At 46.9% G+C, this 21196-nt stretch overlaps 1 protein-coding gene across 2 annotated transcripts in view; it reads right to left on the bottom strand.

The window, feature by feature from the left end:
• Nucleotides 1-8045: 8045 nt before the first annotated feature.
• Nucleotides 8046-21196, bottom strand: part of CCDC34 (coiled-coil domain containing 34) — a 324463-nt gene continuing 311312 nt past the window's right edge. For both annotated transcript variants that reach the window (XM_086959480.1, XM_086959481.1), the window contains exon 7: nt 8046-8705. In XM_086959480.1, coding sequence (XP_086815606.1) covers nt 8497-8705 — 209 coding nt within the window. In that variant the 3' untranslated portion in view covers nt 8046-8496. The remainder of the gene's footprint in view (nt 8706-21196) is intronic.

The raw sequence follows: 21196 nt of genomic DNA, 5'->3' as shown, positions 1-21196 counted from the left end.
TCTGTTTTTTTCATAGGAATGAAATTTCAACCATAAACAAATTAATGAATTGGACAAAGGGGTTTGACGGATTTACTATAGTTTATTTTACCACTAATGTCTCTGCGCCAGCTTTAATGTGTCTTGCAACGTCAATTTATGTCAGTCTTCGTTTTCTTGTATAAAATTGACACCCTTTTCACCGCCCTTCTAGAAAAGACACCATTCCTCCTAAAACTCTTGCTTTAGAATGAATTCCCATGAATCCTAGGTTGAGCGCGCCACTTCTAAATCATTAAGACCATTATTCATGGCACTTATTTAATATCTACCATATCTGTCCAGTTGAACGTCATGAAACCTCTTGCTGTATCACTCTGCCTCATGCATAATCCTTTGAATCACCACAAAACATAAATGTTCCAGCTTTACTAACCATTTGAGGATTAAATGCTAAATTATGTGGCTGTAATTTGGCCATACTGCATACCTGTAACCACGTAGTTCACGAAAAGGAAACCAAGCAAAATTATGTTATTTTTTAATTTTTTTTAAATAAACCAATGTAGTTTGTACGTTGGAAATAATATTACTCATGAGTCATTCACAGAGCATTATTTACCGGTGTACAGACAAGAATATTACACTTGAATAATTTTATAGCTGTCAGTTGCAATAAGTTAAACAGTCACACCTAGGCAGAGTAGTAGGTAGAGCATATGATCCAAGAACACAATATTGTTTCGAGTACCCGAAAGAGATTCGCAAATGCACATATCAACTGTATTACATAAACTGTAAGAATAATATTTTTGCAGCGCAACAACAGTAAAATGTACATATTGCGCAGATTGCTGATTAATTCTAGCATATGCTTCAGTAGGATCGTGGTGTTCGGTACGTTCATGCTGGCCCTCAAAACATATCCCGCAAACACCATATATGACCTCAAAAACTCAAGATGGTTTACAAATTTATTTTTTAAGGATGCGACTAATCTACAAAAGGCTTAGCACTACAGTTCTAAGAAAGGTTTAACACAGGTAGAAAAACCCAATTCCATCTTGCAAAATTAACTTTTTTTTTTACATCCTGAAGGTAAAGGGACAAATTGTACTACAACTAGTTTCCCCTCTTTAAGGTTAACCTGAAACTCTGCATACATATCCAAAACAGTGATTCAACCAACCTGTACAAATACTCATGGAAAACAGAGGGGGCCTCATTACGACGTCAGGTGAAAGTCCATCCAACAGCTCGTCAGTGGCAGTTCGCCCGACATCTGAGGCATCTGTCCGATTATTCTTATGATACGGGTGGTCCAACCGAACCCTAATGGGAATCCGCTCCACCTCCGACAGTCTCATGGTTCCAGTCAGGACGGAGGGCGGATCTTAGTCCCCAAAATGGAAGCGGTGCCTGCTCAGGCACTGCCGTGGGGATTACGATGCAGCTTTCCAACAGCCTTATGTCAGTTCTTCTGCCATGAAAAGGCTATCAGAAAGGGTCTTTTGGGTGCACTAGCAGGCCCCCTGCCCCCAATGGCCCTCATTTAGGCGCCCTGGGGTGCATCTGTGGTGCCCCCTTAAACATACATGCATCGTGTGGCAGGCACCTCAGGTGCCTGCCAAACGGTGCATGGATGTTTCAAAAGTGTATTTTTCCTTTTGCGGCTTGAGCTGCGGCTCACAGCATAAGCGGCAATAGGAGACATACACTTTCTCGCCGCTGTGGAGGCGTTCGCATCCAAATCATGGTAGCTGGACCCCAAAGTCCTTGTCGGGCGGTACAGTTTCTGCTACGATGCAGTTCGGACGCTCGCCAACCATAATCGTAATGAGGCCCAGAGTACCTAGAACATTTTTGCATCTCTGTGTGCATTAAATAAATCTTGATCAGTTACAATATAGAGGAATATTTAAATCCAGAACCCCAAATATGTATGCTATTTCAAAAATGGATTAAAGGATTCAAAAATTGTATTCGAGAACTCAGCTGAATTCAAATGGATTAAAGTGGCAAATCAGGCAAGGAAATGGAACAGCACTCTAATAGTGGTTGCGGAACAAAAGAACACCGTGAAACTGCACACGGGGTATTATAAAGAGCAAGGTATAGATTATGTACCAGGGGTCAAAACAAGTTTGAAAAAAGAACTAACCAAAAAAAAGTCTACATGTTTTTATGTTAGAGGGGAAAAATAATAAAAACTGTGAAGAGGAGAAATAGTCCCCATTCGATTGTTGAATCTCCCTGAAACAACCATGTGGTGAATTTGTAAATAAGGTTGTACTCTTATTTCACTCATTAGCATTAGAAGGTCAGCGTTAAGTGTACTAAGTCCACAAGCCCACACAGAGATTAGTCACAGAAGCAAAGACACGGCCATATACATCAGCAGGGAGACACCCTGATGGTTTGAAGGTGGGCCATACAGAATGTTACGTCTTTAGTATAGTAATTAATAACTGATGTCGAGTTTACCTGCTGAAATGAAATGAAATGAAATGAAATGAAAACAATATTTAATAAAGCGCACTGCTGCCAAGCGGCTTCCTGGCGCTGGGAGACCTGGGTCAGAACTCACAGAGGGGAACAAAGGGAACCTAAGAAGGAAAAGCCAAAGAAAAAAGAAAAGTTTTTAAGGCTTTACGGAAATGACTAAAGATTGGAATGGAGCGAAGATGAAGTGGGAGACTGTTCCAGAACTGGGGAGCCAAGACAGAAAGACGAGTGCCCCCGGATCTGGCTTTGCGGAAACGGGGGATGTGAAGAAGGGAGAGAGAAGAAGACCGGAGGGTACGACTGGGAACGTAGGAAGAAATAAGGGAAGTGATGTAAGCTGGGGCAGAGCGAGAGTGGGCACGAAAGGCAAAGCAGGCCAATTTGAAAAGGGATCTGAAGCGGATGGGGAGCCAGTGAAGGGATTTCAAAGCCGGAGTGATGCGAGAGGATTTGGGTAGGGAGAGAATGAGACGAGCAGCTTGGTTTTGAATGGCCTGTAAACGTCGAGATTCGTGGGAAGGGATACCCACGTACAGGCCATTGCCATAGTCGAGGCGAGAGATGACTAAAGCCAGGACTATGGTTTTAAGCGCGTCGATGGTAAAAAAACGAGAGATTTTGCGGATAAGGCGGAGGGAAAGGAAACATGAGGACACAACAGAGCTAATCTGGCTGTGCATGGTTAAGTCAGAGCTGACTTTAATACCAAGGGTACGAACGGAGGAAGAGGGCGTGGGGGGGGGACCAAAAGAAGGGGGCCAGTGAGCAGGGGACCAAGGGTTAGAAGGGCCACCCGTGAGGACAAGTTCCGTTTTATCAGGGTTGAGCTTGAGATGGTTAGCGCTCATCCACTCAGAGATAAAAATAAGAGTGGAACTGAACTTGGGAATAGAGTCGGGAGAAGAAGACAGATCAAAGACAAGCTGGAGGTCATCTGCGTAGTTATATACAGAGACCCCCAGCTTGAGAAGGGAAGAAACAAGAGGACAGATGTACAGATTAAAGAGGAGAGGGGAAAGAGAAGAGCCCTGAGGAACACCACAGGTGACCGGACGGGAGGGGGCAGAGAAACCAGAGAGATGAACGGCCTGATGTCTATCCTGAAGAAAGGATGCTAGCCAGGAGAAGGCCACGCCTCGAATGCCCGCTGCGCTGACACGGTCGAGAAGAATAGAGTGGTCGACCGTGTCAAACGCAGCGGACAAGTCGAGAAGCACCAGGGCTTGGGGAAGGTTAACATCTGCCTTGCCCTTCAGTTCATCCAAAACCGCGAGAACCACCGCTTCTGTAGAATGGCCAGGGCGGAAGCCTGCCTGGTGGGAAGCTAAGAGGCCATTGTCCTCGATGTATGAGGAGAGGCAGGAGGTAACGTGGGTCTCTAGGATCTTACCCAGGTAGGGGAGAAGGGAAATGGGACGGAAGTTAGCGGGGAGAGAGGGATCTAGGCCAGATTTTTTTAGAATAGGGAGCACAACAGCAGATTTAAAGGAAGAGGGGACAGCACCGGAGGCCAGTGAGGAGTTAAGAAGAGTGAGGGGAGGGCCAGGACAATTGGTGAAAAGGGTTTTGAGGATGCGCGCAGGGGCGCCGTCCACAGGAGAGCCAGATTTGACTTTGATCAGGTAGTTGTGAAACAAGTCAGAGGAGATAGGGGGAAAAATGTCGAGGGAAGAGGAAAAGGGAGTGACAGGGCTGGTGAGGATAGGCTGAGGCACAGAAGGAATGTTAGCTTTAATTTTCGCAATCTTGTCAATAAAAAAGTTATTGAGTGAAAGACAGAGGGATTGAGAGGGAACCAAGCCGGGGGAGGAGCGATCGGAAGTGGCAAGATTGTGGACCAAAGAGAAGATTTCGCGGGGTTTATTCGCGGAGAGCGATACTCTCTCCGTGAAATAAGAAGTTTTGGCGTTGAGGACTGCTTTTTTGTAGTTGGTAAGAAGTTGTCTATACTGAACGCGCAAAGGAGGGGAATACTGGCGTCTCCAGAGGCGTTCCGCCCGCCTGAGATCAAGTTTTAGTGCCTTGAGCTCAGTGGAGAACCATTTGTGCGCGTCGTATGGGCGAACCGCTTTGATCTTTTTAAGCGGGGCCACACGGTCACACGAAGCAGCAAGCCATGAACCCAAGGCTTTGGCCTGGGATTCAAGGGGGAGACAGGTAAGGTCAGGAGCGGAGGAAACCAAAGAAAGTGAGAGGGAATCCAGATCGGTTTGATTCCAATTACGGGCTAGAAGATTTTTAGGGGGAGAGGGTTTGTCGACCACACCTAGGTGAACAGAAAAAGAAATAATAAAATGATCGGACCAGATACAAGGAGAGATGGAGGGAGGTGAGGCTAGGGGGCAAGACGACCAGATTTGGTCAAGTATATGGCCATGCACGTGGGTCGGGACAGTGACGTGAGGAGTAAGGTTCAGACAGTGAAGAGTGGCAGAGAAGTCTTTGGAAGAAAAGTCTTCCTTAGGGTCTCCTGGCCAGAAATTGAAGTCACCAAGCAGGAGTACAGAGGAGTTATTGACCACCAGGGTGGCCAGCAACTCCTGAATAGAAGCTACAAAAGAAGGCATCGATTGAGGGGGGCGATAGACAAGGACCACAGTGAGAGGGGAAGGGAGGTTGAGGGAACGGGCCACCAGGTAATCCACGTTAGAAATGGGGGGGTGAGGAAGAAGCTGAAATTTCAGTGGCGACCGGACAATCATTGCCACCCCCCCACCTGCCTTACCATCCGGGCGGTCAGCTCGGAGGGCATAGTAGGTGTCAGGGAGGATGGCTAGAAGATCAGGAAGGGAGTCAGTAGTGAACCAGGTTTCGGTCAGAAATAAAAAATCAGGAAAATCAGTGGTTAAGAAGTTGAAAAGTGCAGTCTGGTGTTTAACTGCGGACCGAGTGTTAAGTAGATAAGCAGAGGCAACCGTAGGGGCGGGAGGGGGACGAGGAACCGGAGGTGAAATAGAGGGGAGAGGAGGAGAGTCAGGAGAGAGAAGGGTAGGGTGGGGTGAAGAAGAAGAGAGAATACCGAGTGATTGTAGGTGATGAAAGGGAAGAGGGGAAAGCGAAGGAAAGGCGGATAGGGCAGTAAGTTGGGCAGCAGTGTAAACCAAACGAGAGGCAGAGTGTGTGGCCCCTGGTCCCGGCCCGTCGCGGACGGGCGCAGACGGGCTTAACTTAGGCGCAACTTCGGCGCGCCTTCGTCGCGCCCGCTGCGCCCGCCCGCTGCGCCGCCGGAAGACAGGAACAGTTATGAGGGGACGACACATGGGGAGGGAGGAGCAAGGGGGCGTGACAGGGGGTGGAGGAGCCAAAGCGCTGCAGCGCCGAGGCCAGACCCGCCCAAGATGGTGGAGCCGCCCGTCCCCTCCGAGAGTCAGGCGAGGAGGGGGCGATCAGCGGCGGCGGTCTGGTCTCTGGTCGCATGCAGGGAAGGGGCAGCTGCAGTGACATTACACACAACTTCGGTTTCATTAACTCGTAAGGGAGTACAGATACCGCTTTGCACAATGTTTCTCAACATGTGGCCAGGGACCCCATGGGAGTCCGTGAAGCCTATTCAGGAAATCTGCAACTATTTAGAAAATGAAATAATATTAGCAGATACACAAAGTGTATATAAATAAGGAAACACAATGTAAAATTGGAGGTACAAAATTAAGTTAGTATACCCAGATTGATTTGTGAGAGCAGTGCAAGTGCATCAAACAAGATATAGTATGGATGATGAGTGAACTCAATTGAATTTAGGAAAGCTCCAAACTTTCCAGTAAAGTTAAAATTTCGATTTTTATATGTGTTTGTGGGTTAAATTAAAATATTTTATCATTTGTGTATTTGCTTGATGAATAATTATTTCTGCATTTTTTGGGTAATGTTTGAGGTTCAAATCACCAAAAATGCTTAGTCAAGGGTTCCTGGCTTACAGGAATGACTTAGTGGGGGTCCACGAATTCCAATAACGATTCAGTGGTGGTCCAGGGGTTCCAATACTGATTAGGTGGGGGTCCATAGAAGTCAAAAGGTTGAGAACCACTGACTTGGCAGATATCACATTCACCAGTCATGGCCAAATCTACGAAATCTTCACCAACATGAATCTGGATGGTTTCAAACCCCATCTCTTTGGGAGTATGACTTGTTATGCATTCTCATAAGACGGTGACCTCTCCTTCCAAAGTTACATCAGCAGGAAAGCCAGAAAAATCCTGTTATGCACGGTCACTGCTCCGAAACGTGAAACCGAACTACCCCGACTTAAGAACCAATGTCCAACCCTTATTCCAGGCTACCACGGATGTTAGTGGCATCCTACTAGCGGGCACCTCCGACTCTGCTTATACACCACTGAAATGTCCTGCATGCTGGCGCAGATTATTAAAATGACAAAGAAATGTTATCATATTGTTTTTCAATAAAAACTGTAACCAGGCTATATCAACAGGCCTGCATCTTTCTCAGCCCTCTGTATCGCCTAAAATCAATGCATTGCTGTATGTGAAAAAAACTCTTCTGTACAAGGAACACCTCTTCCATTACCACTAACATTTCCAGTTCCTCCAGGTAACAGACTAAACCCTAAAGAGACTTCACTATTTTGATCGCCTTCCCCACATCATGATCTCCTATTTGCGCACAAGTCAATCATTCTGTGGTGTCCGGCTCTCAAACTGAACCTGCTCCCTCAATAAATGGGAACATACACCTATAGATATGTCTGTTTTCCGTCAATTAATAATGGGTTGCAAGGCTATAGTCAAGATTTGCACATTGTGTGGTGTACATTAACTAAATCAACATGAGTGTTTTTCTAACAGATATTTATTGACTAACAAAGGTTCAAATAAACAGTAACCTTCCAACGTGATATGCTGATATTACCTGTACGCAAAACAAAGGTATCTATAACTGGGAGGATTTATGTTCAATTTGCATCACATTAAAGATTCCGCTCAAGGAAGTAGATTTTGGTAAGTACAGAAACATGATCAGGGCACAACTGCTTGCTAATAATCAGTGGCCTGGATTCACAGCTGACAGAAAAGGATTTGAAAATGAACTGTAGCCTCTAGCTCACCGATGCCATATCTACAGGTCTGAAGAATCTTATGTACAAGTGTGGTCATTCTAGGATGTAGATCTATCTTTGATAATCGAGCGCCAAAATTTGGTGCTCAGCCAGGGAATGGGAGCCCAGGCTGTAGAGAGCCCGCCACACATTCATGCGCACTTCACTTGGAGTGGGCAGACCACTTCTCCCCCTGCTCCTCTGTCATCGAAGCAGACCTACCCCGCCCGCAAACCTGCCGCAGCAGGAAAACATAAGATGATAATAACCTAGAGTTATTATCCTTATATTTTTCCTTTCTTTCACTGCTTCAAAGCATTGGGGCGACGCTCCTCCGCCATAGCGGAGGAGCCACCGCGGTAGTTGGGACATAGTAATAGGTGGCTTTGCTGATGTGTTGTCTTGCTATTAGCTGGAGATCACAATAGAATTTACAAGTCACATTGAGATGTAAGCATACTCTTCACAGTGTATTACATTTAAAAAGTCAATAAATAACAAATTAACAGCGGAGGGATTTCTTTTATTATAAATTCTGCAAAACATTTAAAACAATGTCATTGTAAAATACAAATGATAAAAAATTACTTTGTTTCCGTTATAAAAATAGACAAGTTTCACTAATTAAAAAAACTATTGGTAACAGAATCCATACAATTTTCAATTCTTGTCTTAAATATTCCCCTGGTAAACGCAGAAGGTGCATTTAAAAGTATCTCGATCATAAAAGTCAACTGCACTGGTATCAAAAGTCGGTTCTAAGGGAAATATCAGTTGGTGGGATTGGTGCACTGTATGTATGTACGTTTCGTCATTTAAAGACATACATAACGACACACACATGCACACACAGAAGGCACACTATGATGCACACAGATTCAAGTGTGTCTGTATTTGAATAAAACTCTGGTGACATTTGGGTACATTGAATCTCATTTTACTACTGGTCATCTTTAGTTTTTACCCATTGCTCCAATTAAAAAATGATCCATAGGTCTATGAACTCTGCTGCGCGGCCTGTATGAAAGATTTGCCGATAGCCTCTTTGGCGGCTTCACTGTATTCCGTCTCACTTCTCTGGGAGGAGGGGGTATGTTGATAGGTTTCCATGGAATTGGATTACAAAACCCAGGAGCAGGGGATGCTGAGCCATCATAGTACCCTGGAAATTCAAAATAAATCCTGGATTAAGCAGAAAGAAGGATGTGAGAGAGATATGTCAATGTCAACCGACGGTACAAATATTCCGATTGAGGATAGGCACTTTATAACAGTACAGTAAGACTATCTGGTCTATAGGCCATTTCTGTCGTTGTTCCAGACACACGACATGCATAGCTAGCTGCATGCCCGCTGAGTTTAATTTCCCTGAGACTGATTGGCCACTCGCTTATCCATGGTCATTCCATTTGCAATGTAATATATACAGAGGATGCTGCTGCCTAATTTTACAAGCTAATATGAAATATTATTTCTTTTGAAGGGGCTATTGTAGACCATTTAAATTCCATTCCAGGCACACAAACAGTAGGTGCTCAGAATAAAGGATTCTTCACTGCCAGATCCCACATTACTACAAATCGATCACGCACGACTTAGAGGAACTAATAAACGTCCCCAAAAATACTCCAATGAAATAAAAAGTCAATTCTTGATATAGATCCATGGGTTCAAGTAATCTCTGGTACAACAAAAATGGCCCTTTGCGATGTCGATAAAGGAAAAACCCTGGAGTCGGTTAAAACCACCTTATGCATGGAATAGTTATTCAGGTGCCATGAGTCAACTAAGTGTGAGCAGTACTAGAAGGGATAATCATTGCTTTGGCTACTATCAGCCTTGGTCAGGGGGGTGCATGCCATCTGGAGCCATCCTCATCAGCTACTCTGTCTAGGGATAACACAAGGAGTCTAATGTTCACATATTCTTAGTAAAAGTATATTCTTCCTTTCTGCGAAGAAGGTACACCAGCAGTCAATGGTGCAAGTCAGTCACAAACTTAGATTTCCCCCAGCGTGCTACAAACAAGGTTTTGGTGTGCTTGTAGGAAACTGACTATGCAACACTGTTTCGCTATCCTTACAGTACGCATATGTACTTAAAGGGACTTAAATGGTACCAGCGTAAAGTCTTAACAGTTTATGTGACAATTCAGGTTGCCCGCAAAGACACAGTAAACGCGAAGATGCCATGGTAGTGAAAAAAGAAATGAAAGAATGGAGTGGGTGAGTGTCGAGTACAAGGATTCAAAAGAACACCACATTACCTGCCTTCATTATGACTTCTTAACACAGATCTAGCTTATAATATATACATACATTAATTAATTGACGAAATACTCCAACTTTAAAACATTTAGCAAGAGGCGGCTGAATAAAAAAAAAAAAAGGACCAATGGTAGTTGAGGTCTGGTCAATGGGGTTGGTACTCCGGCATCGACTTCTCAGCTTCTTCTTTGGTGATTACAGATGACAGAGAGATGAAAAGTACATGTGGAAAAGGTGGCAATGAGGAAACAAAAAATTCATGCACCAACAAACTCTTCCCAAGAAGACAACATAAAAAATTCGAAATATCGACTTTCCAAACAGCTGAGCGTTACCTACACAGTATTTCATTTTATAACAATATAGAACAGTTTTGCACTTAAAGCTTTAAGTTTTAAAAAGAGCAGTGCTAAAGTAACACAGCAAAAAGGCCTACTAAGTGAAACAAGCATTGGCAAAGCAAATATGTATGTGTTATTATTAATATTATACAGCTTACAGAGCGCCTGGTTACTCCAACGGAGTGTCCCTGCGCTAGGACACCAAAAGTACCATGACATCTGGCTGGAGCCCCCACCCACCCTACAGCCTAGGTCCCCCAAGGAACAGCTACAGAAGCCTACTTCCGGCCACCAGGGGGATGCTGGAAGAGCCATGTCTTAAGTTTTTTTCCGGAACAAAGTCTTGGACATGCACATCCTTAACTCAACAGGAAGGTCATTCCAGGCCAAGCCGCAAGGAAGCCAAAAGAACTCCCACCATCCCGTACCTTCCGAACCTTAGGCACAATCAACGTTGCCATGCCCAAGGACCTTAGGTAGCATACAGGTCTATAGGCAGTAAGAAGGAGGTGCAAAAAGCTAGGACCTTTCTTGTTGAAGATCCTGTGGCTAAAACACAAGGCCTTAAAGTTGACTCTGGCCTCTATGGGAAGCATGTGTAATTTCCTCAAGCCCTCCCCCACCGAGGCTTGCCTGGGAATATGCAGAATTAACTGAGCTGCAGCGTTCTGAACCTTCTGCATGATGTTCAGATTATTGGCTGTTAACCTGACTTTATCTACACTTGATTTGACATAGATTCTGTAAAACTCCTTTATTGGGGAAGCTGCCACGCTCGCATCAATATATAAAAAAAAATGTCTAAATGTAAAAATATTTTGGGGTCTCAACAAGTACAAATTGAAAATGTAGTACCTGGCACTGACGAGAACAATTTTGTTTGTGGAGGTGTTCCTTGTGAAATGGCAGAATACACTCACAGTAAAATTAGCCAATGGTTGAAGTGGGCTGGCCCAGTACTACACACCGTATGGTGTTGTAGGCAGAAGAAAAATGTGAATGGCATAAAAACAGACCAATGGATAAAGAGGGCTGACTGAAATGCCATTTAAGTATTATATGCAATATTTTAGTAAAATCAAAAGGTGTTGGCTGACGTCAGACCTAAAAGGAGGAAGAGTACGAATAGGTTTGTTTTTCCGCCGCAATTTTCTTAGCAATATGCTCGCTTTCACTTAGTGAACGAGACACCCTCAGCCATATCCTGTGGAAAGTTATTGCAGATGCTTAAATTGTGCTCAGAAGAGTAGGACAAATAGGGCGTGTCTAAGAGCATTAAAAAAAGATCACTTTTCCTCCAAAATTTGACATTACAGTAGCTAAATTATAACTTGCTAAAAATAGAAAAAGCCCAAGACTAACTTTATAAAGGACCTACGTTTAAAAGTTTAAAACAAGAGTGTTTTGCAAAAGAAAAAACAGCATGCTTCCAAATGTTTGGTTGAATGTATTTTTAAAATGCGTGTCTTATTTCCCACTTGTACCATCCAACAAGCTCATCTTGTGAAACCGGTATACAGTTGGAGAACAGCTGAAAGTGGCAATTATGTGATAGGTGCTCCTGTACAACACCCTCATGGCTTCTGAAGCCCTTCCTAGTACCCTCTGCCAGTTCAATGTATCTCCCCCCAAAACATTAATGTAGTACAAATGTCTACGGTCCTGCCACTATCTTAATCCCAATCTGCACTTCCCGCACTCTAACCTTTTAAATATTCTAAAAAAGAAAGCTTCAACCTGCAAGAGTTCCTCGCCTACTAAAGAAGGCAAGCCCCACTAGACTTCCTATATTGTAAAATGTATTGTGTTGTGTAGCAAAGCTTTCGTAATACACAGAACATACAAGAAAATGCTGATTGTATATAAAGCATTACTGCATTTAACGCTCAAGAATGTGTGCAATAGGCAAGGAGCCTACTAAAGGAAAACAACTTTTCAAATGGGAACGCCCCAAAATGTGTACTTGATAACTATTTTTTTAAATCATTAACTACATGTTTTCGAATAATATTCAAAATAACAAGGCAGAAAAGGAAATCTTTCCACATCGCTGGTGTGTATGTGTTGAAATTATGGCTGCGAGGAAAAATGACCTTGTAGAGATCCATCTCGGGAGGAAGGAGGAAAAGTAGCATTAGCTTTCAAAGGCGTCTGCAAAGAGGAATTTCTTGCACATTGTTATGCAAAGCAGAAGCCAAACATCACGGACTGTAAAGGTACATCGGGAATTACAACAGGGGTGGGGTTAGGCATACAGAACACTTACTGAGGAGAGCTGCTGTAGAACTAACTTCTGGTTGACCCAATGGCAACATAAGGTACTCTTGAAACTGTAAGCGGCCTGGCATAATATACACTTAGTTCACTAAAATAGGCATACATGTTAGATGATTGAGAATATTTTAGACACTTTGGGAAGGGGAAAAACTAATTGGTTATGAATGTGTACCGAAATAAGATTTCGGTCTATCTAAACTTTGCGCTGATTTGCATACAATATACTAAGTTGTTTATAATTATGGTCTTTCTAATAAACTGGATTTGACAAAGTCTAAGCATATTGCACCTTTACTGCTCCTTGGAATACCGATTGGGGTAAACGAACGACTTGATATTGGTTAAAAGCACGTTGAGCTTTCAAATGCTATTGGGGTAGAATGAATTGTTCTAATATTGATTGGTTTTCCATCAATTTTCAGTGAAAGGTTTTAAATATATGTGAGGTTTCTATTATAGATTGAATTAGGTTGGGACTTTTTAATGTTTATATAGTTGAAATGCATAATCTACAAGAAGTGTAGAAGGATATAATCATGCACTGTTTTAGGCTACCAAAATTGTGTTCTTTTATACGCTTTTTCCTTTTATGAATTAGAAGAGTGTAATATTTCATAACAGAATATATTTCTTGGAAATGAAGTGCTTTTGACTTTGACAAATTCTACGTAATAAATCAACATATAATTGTAAAAATATGAATCACTCTTTGGAAGCTTAAGTCACCTCTAAGAGGGAACTCTGAGCAACTCAAAAGACTAAGAAGTAATGACTTACTAAGATGAACAAGTTAGTTAACTTCGGTAAGGCTAGAGAGCAGATTCCTCACCTTTGGAATATTCCCTGGGGCCAGACTGGATCCGGAAGACTTGTAACAGCATTGCTCCTGCGCAGACGTAGGTGGTGCATTGTGACTCCATGTTGACTTGTTCGAAGTGATGAACGGAACCACATATAAACTCACCTCTGCACACCAATGTCAGTTTCATTCTCGACTCTGTCCTCGCCCTCAGACACAGCTCAACAATAATCAGATGAACCAGTGTATAGATTTCTAAATTGGGATATTTTTCAAATGAAAAATAGACCACTCCAGAACGAGAAGGTGGGTGAGCAGTGCGGATTCTGTGGTTAAGAGTATCCACCAGAAAAAGCGTTAGAATAGATACCAAAGCAATACCTCAGAAGGTGGTGTCTGCTGAATGACTCATATAAAAATGTCCTTCAGAACAGATTGGGTGAAATGCCCTTCCCATAGGACCTGGATACCAAGGCAGCAGTGTTTTATTAACGTGATGCGGATGTCTCAGCCTGACATATTAAGAACAGGCCCTCCGTATTCCAACTCACTGCTAGAAGACTGGATGGACTTGGCTCGCAGTCCTTCTAGAGGCTGCTTCTTGGCAAACACATAGCAGATCCTAAAGCAGAGGATGATCCACCTTGACAAAGTCCATTCTGTGCTGCCTACTACCTTGCCTTTCTTCACTCTATAACAAAACAAAACAGACCCCTGACCCTGACCGTGACCCTGTTCTCAGGGCCGGTCGCTCCACGCAGCGCACGGCCCCCCGGTGAGTGCGCCCGAGTCATTCCCACTGCTGCCTGAACCCGCCCTGCCGCTGAGTATTGTGCCTGAGTTTGTACTTGGATTTTGTTCTCTGTGCCCTGTGACTGTTTTTCGTGTTTCCTGGTTTCCCTCGCCGCCCTGCGCAACCGTCTTCCCGCTCCCCGTCGCTGCTTCCCTGCGGCCCGCCCACTTTTCTTTTTCTGTAACCCAGCACCCTTCCTATTCGCCGGCCCGCTCCCACCTCCCAGCTGCTCCTCCCTCCCACTTCGTCATTTATGGCGGGGACCGCGCGCACGCGCAGAGGGTGCGCAGATTGTGCGCCTAAGGCGAGCTAAAGGCAAGCCCGTCTGCGCCCGTCCGCTCCTGGACCGCGCCAAGCGCCAGGACCCCTGCCCTCGACGATGCCAGCCCACACAACAGACTTACAATGCGGCCACCCTCCACGCACTCAACGCCGGTCGGAACCCCACCTGCTACCGAGCCACCCCGAAACGCACCCATGGACCCTTCACCTGCCAAGCCTGCAAATTCACCTGCCTCCGAACCTGCACCACACCCGCTGAGCCAAGCACCAGCAACAACCACCTCAAGTGCATCCGGCTCAACACCCGCTCCGTCCACAGGCACGCCGTCTAACTCTGAAACCTCCTTGACACAATTTCACCAGACGTCGTGTTCCTGACAGAAACCTGGATGAACGCATCCTCAGCCCCCGACATCGCCATCGCCATAGCCATCCCGGATGGCTACAAATTCACCCGGAGGGACCGCGCCAACCAAACCGGAGGAGGCATCGCCATCGTCCACAGAAACACCATCCGCATCACGACCAATTCCGACGACACCCTCACCGCCGCGGAGCACCTTCACTTCCAGATACACACCGACCCCAAGACCACCCTCAGAGGCACTCTCATCTACAGACCCCTGGGACCACGCACACAATTCAGCAAAGCCATCGCAGACTTCGTCAGTCCGCAGGCCCTCATCTCCTCAAACTACATCCTCCTAGGGGACCTCAACTTCCACCTGGAGAACAACAAGGACTGTAACACCACCGCCCTGCTGGACAACCTCGCCAACCTCGGACTCAAGCAACTGGTGAACACCCCCACCCACTACGCCAGCCACACGCTTGACCCCATCTTTTCCTCCAGCAAGCACATCTCCTTCAGCCACTCCACCGGGATACACTGGACAGATCACAGCTGCGTCCACATCAACTTCAGAAGAACCACGACTCACCACCACCCGCAACAGTTTCCCCGCAGAAGCTTGAGCAAGATCACCACCAATCAGCTCACCCACTCCCTCAGCTGGAACCCTCCCACCAACACGACGGACCCCCACGAAGCAGCCCACAACCTCACACAGTGGCTCACCAACTGCGCCGATGACCTCGCACCACTGAAAAACCCTCCCAGCAGACCCAGCAGCAAGAAAGCTTTGTGGTTCACCAACGACCTCAAAAACTCCCAGAAAACCTGCTGCACCCTCGAGAAAGCCTGGCGCCACGACCAGTCAACAGAAAACATGACAGCCCTCAAGAACACCACCCGCAAACACCACCAGCTGATCCGCACCACCAAAAGGACAACATTCAAAGAACGTCTGGACAACAACACCCACAACAGCAAGGAACTCTTCAGCATTGTTAAAGAGCTCTCCAACCCCAGCGCCTGCAACAACGACATTACACCCTCGCAAGACCTCTGCGACTCACTAGCCTCGTTCATCCACCGCAAGATCGCCGACATACACAACAGCTTCGGCGCACAGACCACGCACCCAACCACCGAACCATCGCCCCCCACCACCACCCTCTGCACCTGGACCCCTGTCAGCACCGAAACCACCACCCGCTAGATGAACATCATCCACTCCGGCTCTTCTACCAACCCCTGCCCACACCACATCTTCAACAAAGCCGACTCCATCATCGCACCCCAACTCCGGAACATCATCAACAGCTCCTTCGCATCCACAACCTTCCCGGAGAGTTGGAAATATGCCGAGCTGAGCGCCCTCCTGAAGAAACCCACCGCGGACCCCACGGACATCAAAAACTTCCGCCCCATCTCGCTCCTCCCTTTTCCGACCAAAGTCATCGAGAAGACCGTCAACAAACAACTCTCCGCCTTCCTCGAGACAAACGGATACCTCGACCCCTCACAGTCTGGTTTCCGAGCAAACCACAGCACCGAGACTGATCTCATCGCAGCTACCGACGGCATCAGGTCCCTGCTCGACAACGGGGAAACTGCTGCCCTCATCCTCCTAGATCTCTCAGCAGCCTTCGACACCGTATGCCACCGCACCCTGATACAGCGCCTCAGCAACACTGGCATCCAAGGAGCGGCCCTGGAGTGGATCATCTTGTTCCTCGACGGAAGAACCCAGAGAGTCCACCTCCCCCCGTTCCGATCCGCGGCCACCGAAGTCATCTGCGGCGTTCCGCAAGGATCCTCACTCAGCCCCACCCTCTTCAATGTCTACATGAGCCCTCTTGCAGCCATCGCACGCCAACACAACCTAAACATCATCTCCTACGCAGACGACACCCAGCTGATCCTCTCCCTCACCAACGACCACGCCACCGCCAGAGCCAGCCTCCAGGAAGGAATGAAGGACGTCGCAAAATGGATGAAGCTCAGCCGTCTGAAACTGAACTCAGACAAGACGGAAGTCCTCATCCTGGGACCATCCCCTTCCACCTGGGACAAATCCTGGTGGCTCCCTGCCCTGGGCACCGCACCCAAGCCAACGGACCATGCACGCAACCTGGGCTTCATTCTGGACTCCTCCCTCAAGATGACCAAGCAAATCAACGCCGTCTCGTCATCCTGCTTCTACATACTGCGCATGCTCCGAAAGATCTTCCGGTGGATCCCCACCAAAACCAGGAAGACGGTCACCCAGGCCCTCGTCACCAGCCGCCTGGACTACGGGAACACCCTCTACGCTGGAATCACAGCCAAACTCCAGAAAAGACTCCAGCGCCTACAGAACGCTTCTGCTCGACTCATCCTGGACATCCCTCGTCACAGCCACATCTCTGCCCATCTGAAAGACCTGCACTGGCTCCCCGTCAACAAGAGGATCACGTTCAGACTCCTCGCCCACGCACACAAGGCTCTCCACGACATGGGCCCGAAATACCTCAACAGCCGCCTCACATTCTACACACCCACCCGCCAGCTCCGATCCACCACCCTCGCCCTCGCCTCCATCCCACGAATGCACAAATCCACCGCTGGAAGATCGTTCTCCTACCTGGCGGCCAAGACATGGAACTCCCTCCCCACCCTCCTACGGCTGACCCAGGACCATCTCAAGACCTGGCTGTTCGAGCAGTGGCGACTCCCGGCCCCCCCCCCAACCGCACCCCCCCACCCTACCTCCCCCCACCGCACCCCCCCACCCCCTCTCCCCCCTCCCAGCGCATTGAGACCCTAGAGGGTGAGTAGGGCGCTTTACTAATTTGTTCGATTGATTGATTGATTGGATGGTCTGTGATGCAATCCTGGTAAAAGCTCAAGGCTCACTTGTGGTTCAGACAATGGAGTCTCTCTTTATTCAAGTGGTGAGGTGGAGCAAAGAATGTTGGGAAGATGATGGATTGCCGAATGTAAAAAGTACCCTTGCTTTAAGCAGAAAGGCCATCCTGGTCCTCAACACCAGTTTATCTGGGGGGAAAAGGTGGTGTACGGCAGTTGTACCAAGAGAACTTGCAGCTCACTCAGGTGATAAACTGAAGTTATTAACATGCTGAACACCCCAAAAGGGAAGAACTGCTGAGGAAGTTTCCTAGTAGGAGTAGAAAAACCAGAAGAATGAGCTATAGCCTGACTCTCTTTGAAGCGTTCCAGAGCAGAATCAGTCTTCTTGCCAAACAGGTGAGACCCTATCCAAAGGCATATCTATGAGTGGCACCTGCACGTTTCCAGAGAAGCCTGTGGATCTCATACATGTTTGATGCTGAAGTTACTGCTCTGTCCAAGTATGTTCAGCCTGGATTGGATGAAGTATTCAGCTGCATCCTGACCATCCTGGATGGTTTGAGCTAAAGAGGTGAGAAATTCTTCCAGGAATGCTTGCAAAATCCCACTGACCATGTCCCAGAGAGAATCTGAATATCATTCTAATAAACTGCTGGCATTGACCGGCAACAGGGCTAGATTGACATATGCAACAGTGGTTTTCTCATGCCTCAATTCTCTTCTACTCTCTCACTGTGAGGGGTGGAGGGCTCATAGCGAAAGAAGTGGGGTTTACTCTGCTGGTGGAAGCTTGGACCACCAAACTTTCTGGCATGGGGTATTGAATGAAGAAATCAGGGTTATCAAGTGCCTGTCTGTGCCATCCAAATACCTGCCTTTTCACTGGCGAGCAAGAAAAAGGCTAAGCCCAGGTATCCAGTAATTTGTCAGTCAGTGCCTGAAAGGAGTGGGAGGTTGAATACCAGAGTAGAGGCTAGTCTTCTTGTGATGAGGGCTTGGGTGACGGTTTTCATGGTGCTGTTCGGTTGCCAATTGAAGATATTTTTCTGCATCTTCAGGGTGTAAGATCAGGCGATGGTCACTTGGTAGACATGCCAAGATTGAGGTCAATAATGTTTCTGAGGTTTTATGCTCATGTGCTAGGGTGGGTACGGGTGAGAGGCCTACTGACGGAGTTCTACAGCGTGTAATCTTTTCCGAAGATAGATCAATCAATCAATCAATCAGGGGTTTATAAAGCACGCTACTCACCCACGAGGGTCTCACGGAAGCTCAGGTGCTTTTCACGACTCTCAGCATGGCTTTAGGCCAGGATATAGCACTGAGTCGGCCCTAATCGAGATGTCAGACGCAGTTAGATGGAGGTTGGATGAGGGATCAAGAGCGGTGTTGGTGCTGCTGGATTTGTCGGCAGCATTCGACACCGTTTCCCACCACCTCCTCCTAGAACGCCTCCACTCGAAGGGCATCCGGGGCATGGCCTTGAGCTGAATTTCTTACTTTCTGTCCAATCGTTCCCAGGCAGTGTTTACCCCCCCATTTACCTCAGAAAGCTGTCCGCTTCGGTGGGGAGTCCCTCAGGGCTCCTCGCTCAGCCCTCTTTTATTTAATGTCTACTTTTCCCCACTTTTTGATATCATCTTGTTAAAAAGGGTTCCAAAGACAACCGGTAACCAAAGACCCTTTTATGTTGCCCGGCGGTATCGCCTCTATGACCCACCAATATTAATCAATGAAGAAGCAGGCGCTGGAGACTGGAAGTCGGGAAACGAGGATTTTATTCTCTCCGGAGGAGAACACATCAATTCAGACAGCAAGTATCGTCACGAGGTGCTCTAACCACATCTTTGAGGCCGGGCCTCTTATACTAGAGTTTACAACCTTTATTGCACATAACACATTCTCGTAATATTTTAATACTTGAAAGAACATCTTCGGAATCTCCCCTTCAGACCCGTTCCCACATACATTTACAGTTGGATTCCCCACCCCGGTCACAACAGGTGATGGTTGTCGCACAGCAGGGCATTCCGCCGATTCACGGAATGCATGGGGTTGATCGGATCTCATGGGGTGGGGGCTTTGATCGGTTCGGGGGTCTTTTGATGGGGAGGGGAAGCTTCCTACTGTACGGGGTAATAAACAGTATCCGCAGGGTCAGGTGGCAGCCTGGGAACGAGGAAGACAAACGGGGACACAGGAAAAGGGGGTTTGCATCAAAAGGGTTTGAGGCCATGAAAGGAATGAAGGGAGGTGTCGCGCTGGGAACAGGATGGGATTCCGTGGTGAAGCTGCGCTGAAGAGGGGTTTATGACCCAAGGCATGAGAGAGCGGGGGGGTTGTCAGCGTGCGGGGGAATGCTTGCGAGGTTAAGAGAGAGAGAGACGCGCTGGCTATCAGCAAGGGGCAGGGAGGCCATGGCATTCAAAATGGCTGCCGCTTACGCGCATGAATGGGCCTGGAAAGGGGCAAGATGGCGCAGATAATGTTCACCAAGTTTGTATTTATTTTCTACAGTCCTCCCTTTAACATTTCCAAGACATCTTGCTGGCCTATTTCCTATCTACATCTATATGCAGCGATCATAAGTAAGGGAGAGGGGGCTTAGGCGAAAGAATTGTACATAAACATCACATTATAAACATCATATTGAAAAATCTCATCATTTAGTAGGCGGGTTCATTGTTAAGTTGGTTGCAGGAAAAAGTCATCGTAATGCAATATCAGACTAGAATTATGTAGCGAGGGTGTTGGGTACAGATCATAGAATAAGAACTGGTAAGTTATCATATAAGTAAGTCCTTTTTGTATATGGCGGGTGCATAGTCAGTCCAATGGTGATTGGGAGAGAAAGGAGAGATAGAAAAAAATATCAGAGTTCTCGTTGTCTTTTGTCGTCTTCTGTTGGCACTGTTAAGCACCTGGATTACAATTCGGTCTGTCAACAGGAATGTTCATGTGGATTGAGTCGTTGGAGGTCTGCGGGCAGGGGCTTGTTTCACCAGGCCTCATAGGAGCAATGCGTTACTGTTTTGGAGCAGATGCATCTTCTTCCGTAATGCAGAGCATAGATTTGCAATAAAAAAAATGCGATTGTTCCTGAATTGTGAGATCTGTTTGTTTCTTGAGTCTGTGGTGGGCATTTCCTGTCGCTTCCATCATCTTCGAGGCGTTCAGCAGCGGGTAGAACCACATACTTCGTTCATCTTTTCTTTGGAGGCGACCCTTGGTGGAGTTCTAGGTCACCGTTCTAAGATTAACATAGTTCGTGGTCTACTTAGTCGGAGCTCCCTCCCTTCTGACGTAGGGAGTACTCTTCTCTGGGGAGCTCAGTAGGATTTGGAGGAACTTGGGAGTTCGGATGGAAAGGTGCGGGTGTGAACAGTCCTTATGGTAGGTCGGAGGAGGAGGGGATGGAGCAAGGCCAAGTCGGGAACAGATCAGGGGGAGGGGGGTGGAGAGTTTTGCGTCAGGCGAGTCCGAGACCATGTTCAGAGAGCGGGGGCTTTTTGGCACACGTTGATCATAGAGCAGGGGCTTCAGGTCAGCCCTTTCCTTAGCTTTGTTTGAAACAGTGCCCCGTCCGGCGTCTCCTTACTGCTGTGGTCTCGCCTCGGCCTCCGTCGCTGATGTTCCACAATCCGCAGTCAGGCCGCGTGCTCCCACATCCGGTCTCTTTCTCCTCCGACAGTGATACC

This window comes from Lissotriton vulgaris, chromosome 2_2 (genome assembly GCF_964263255.1).
Source record: "Lissotriton vulgaris chromosome 2_2, aLisVul1.2, whole genome shotgun sequence".
Classification (NCBI taxonomy): domain Eukaryota; kingdom Metazoa; phylum Chordata; class Amphibia; order Caudata; family Salamandridae; genus Lissotriton; species Lissotriton vulgaris.
This window is presented reverse-complemented; position numbering and strand designations above follow the sequence as displayed.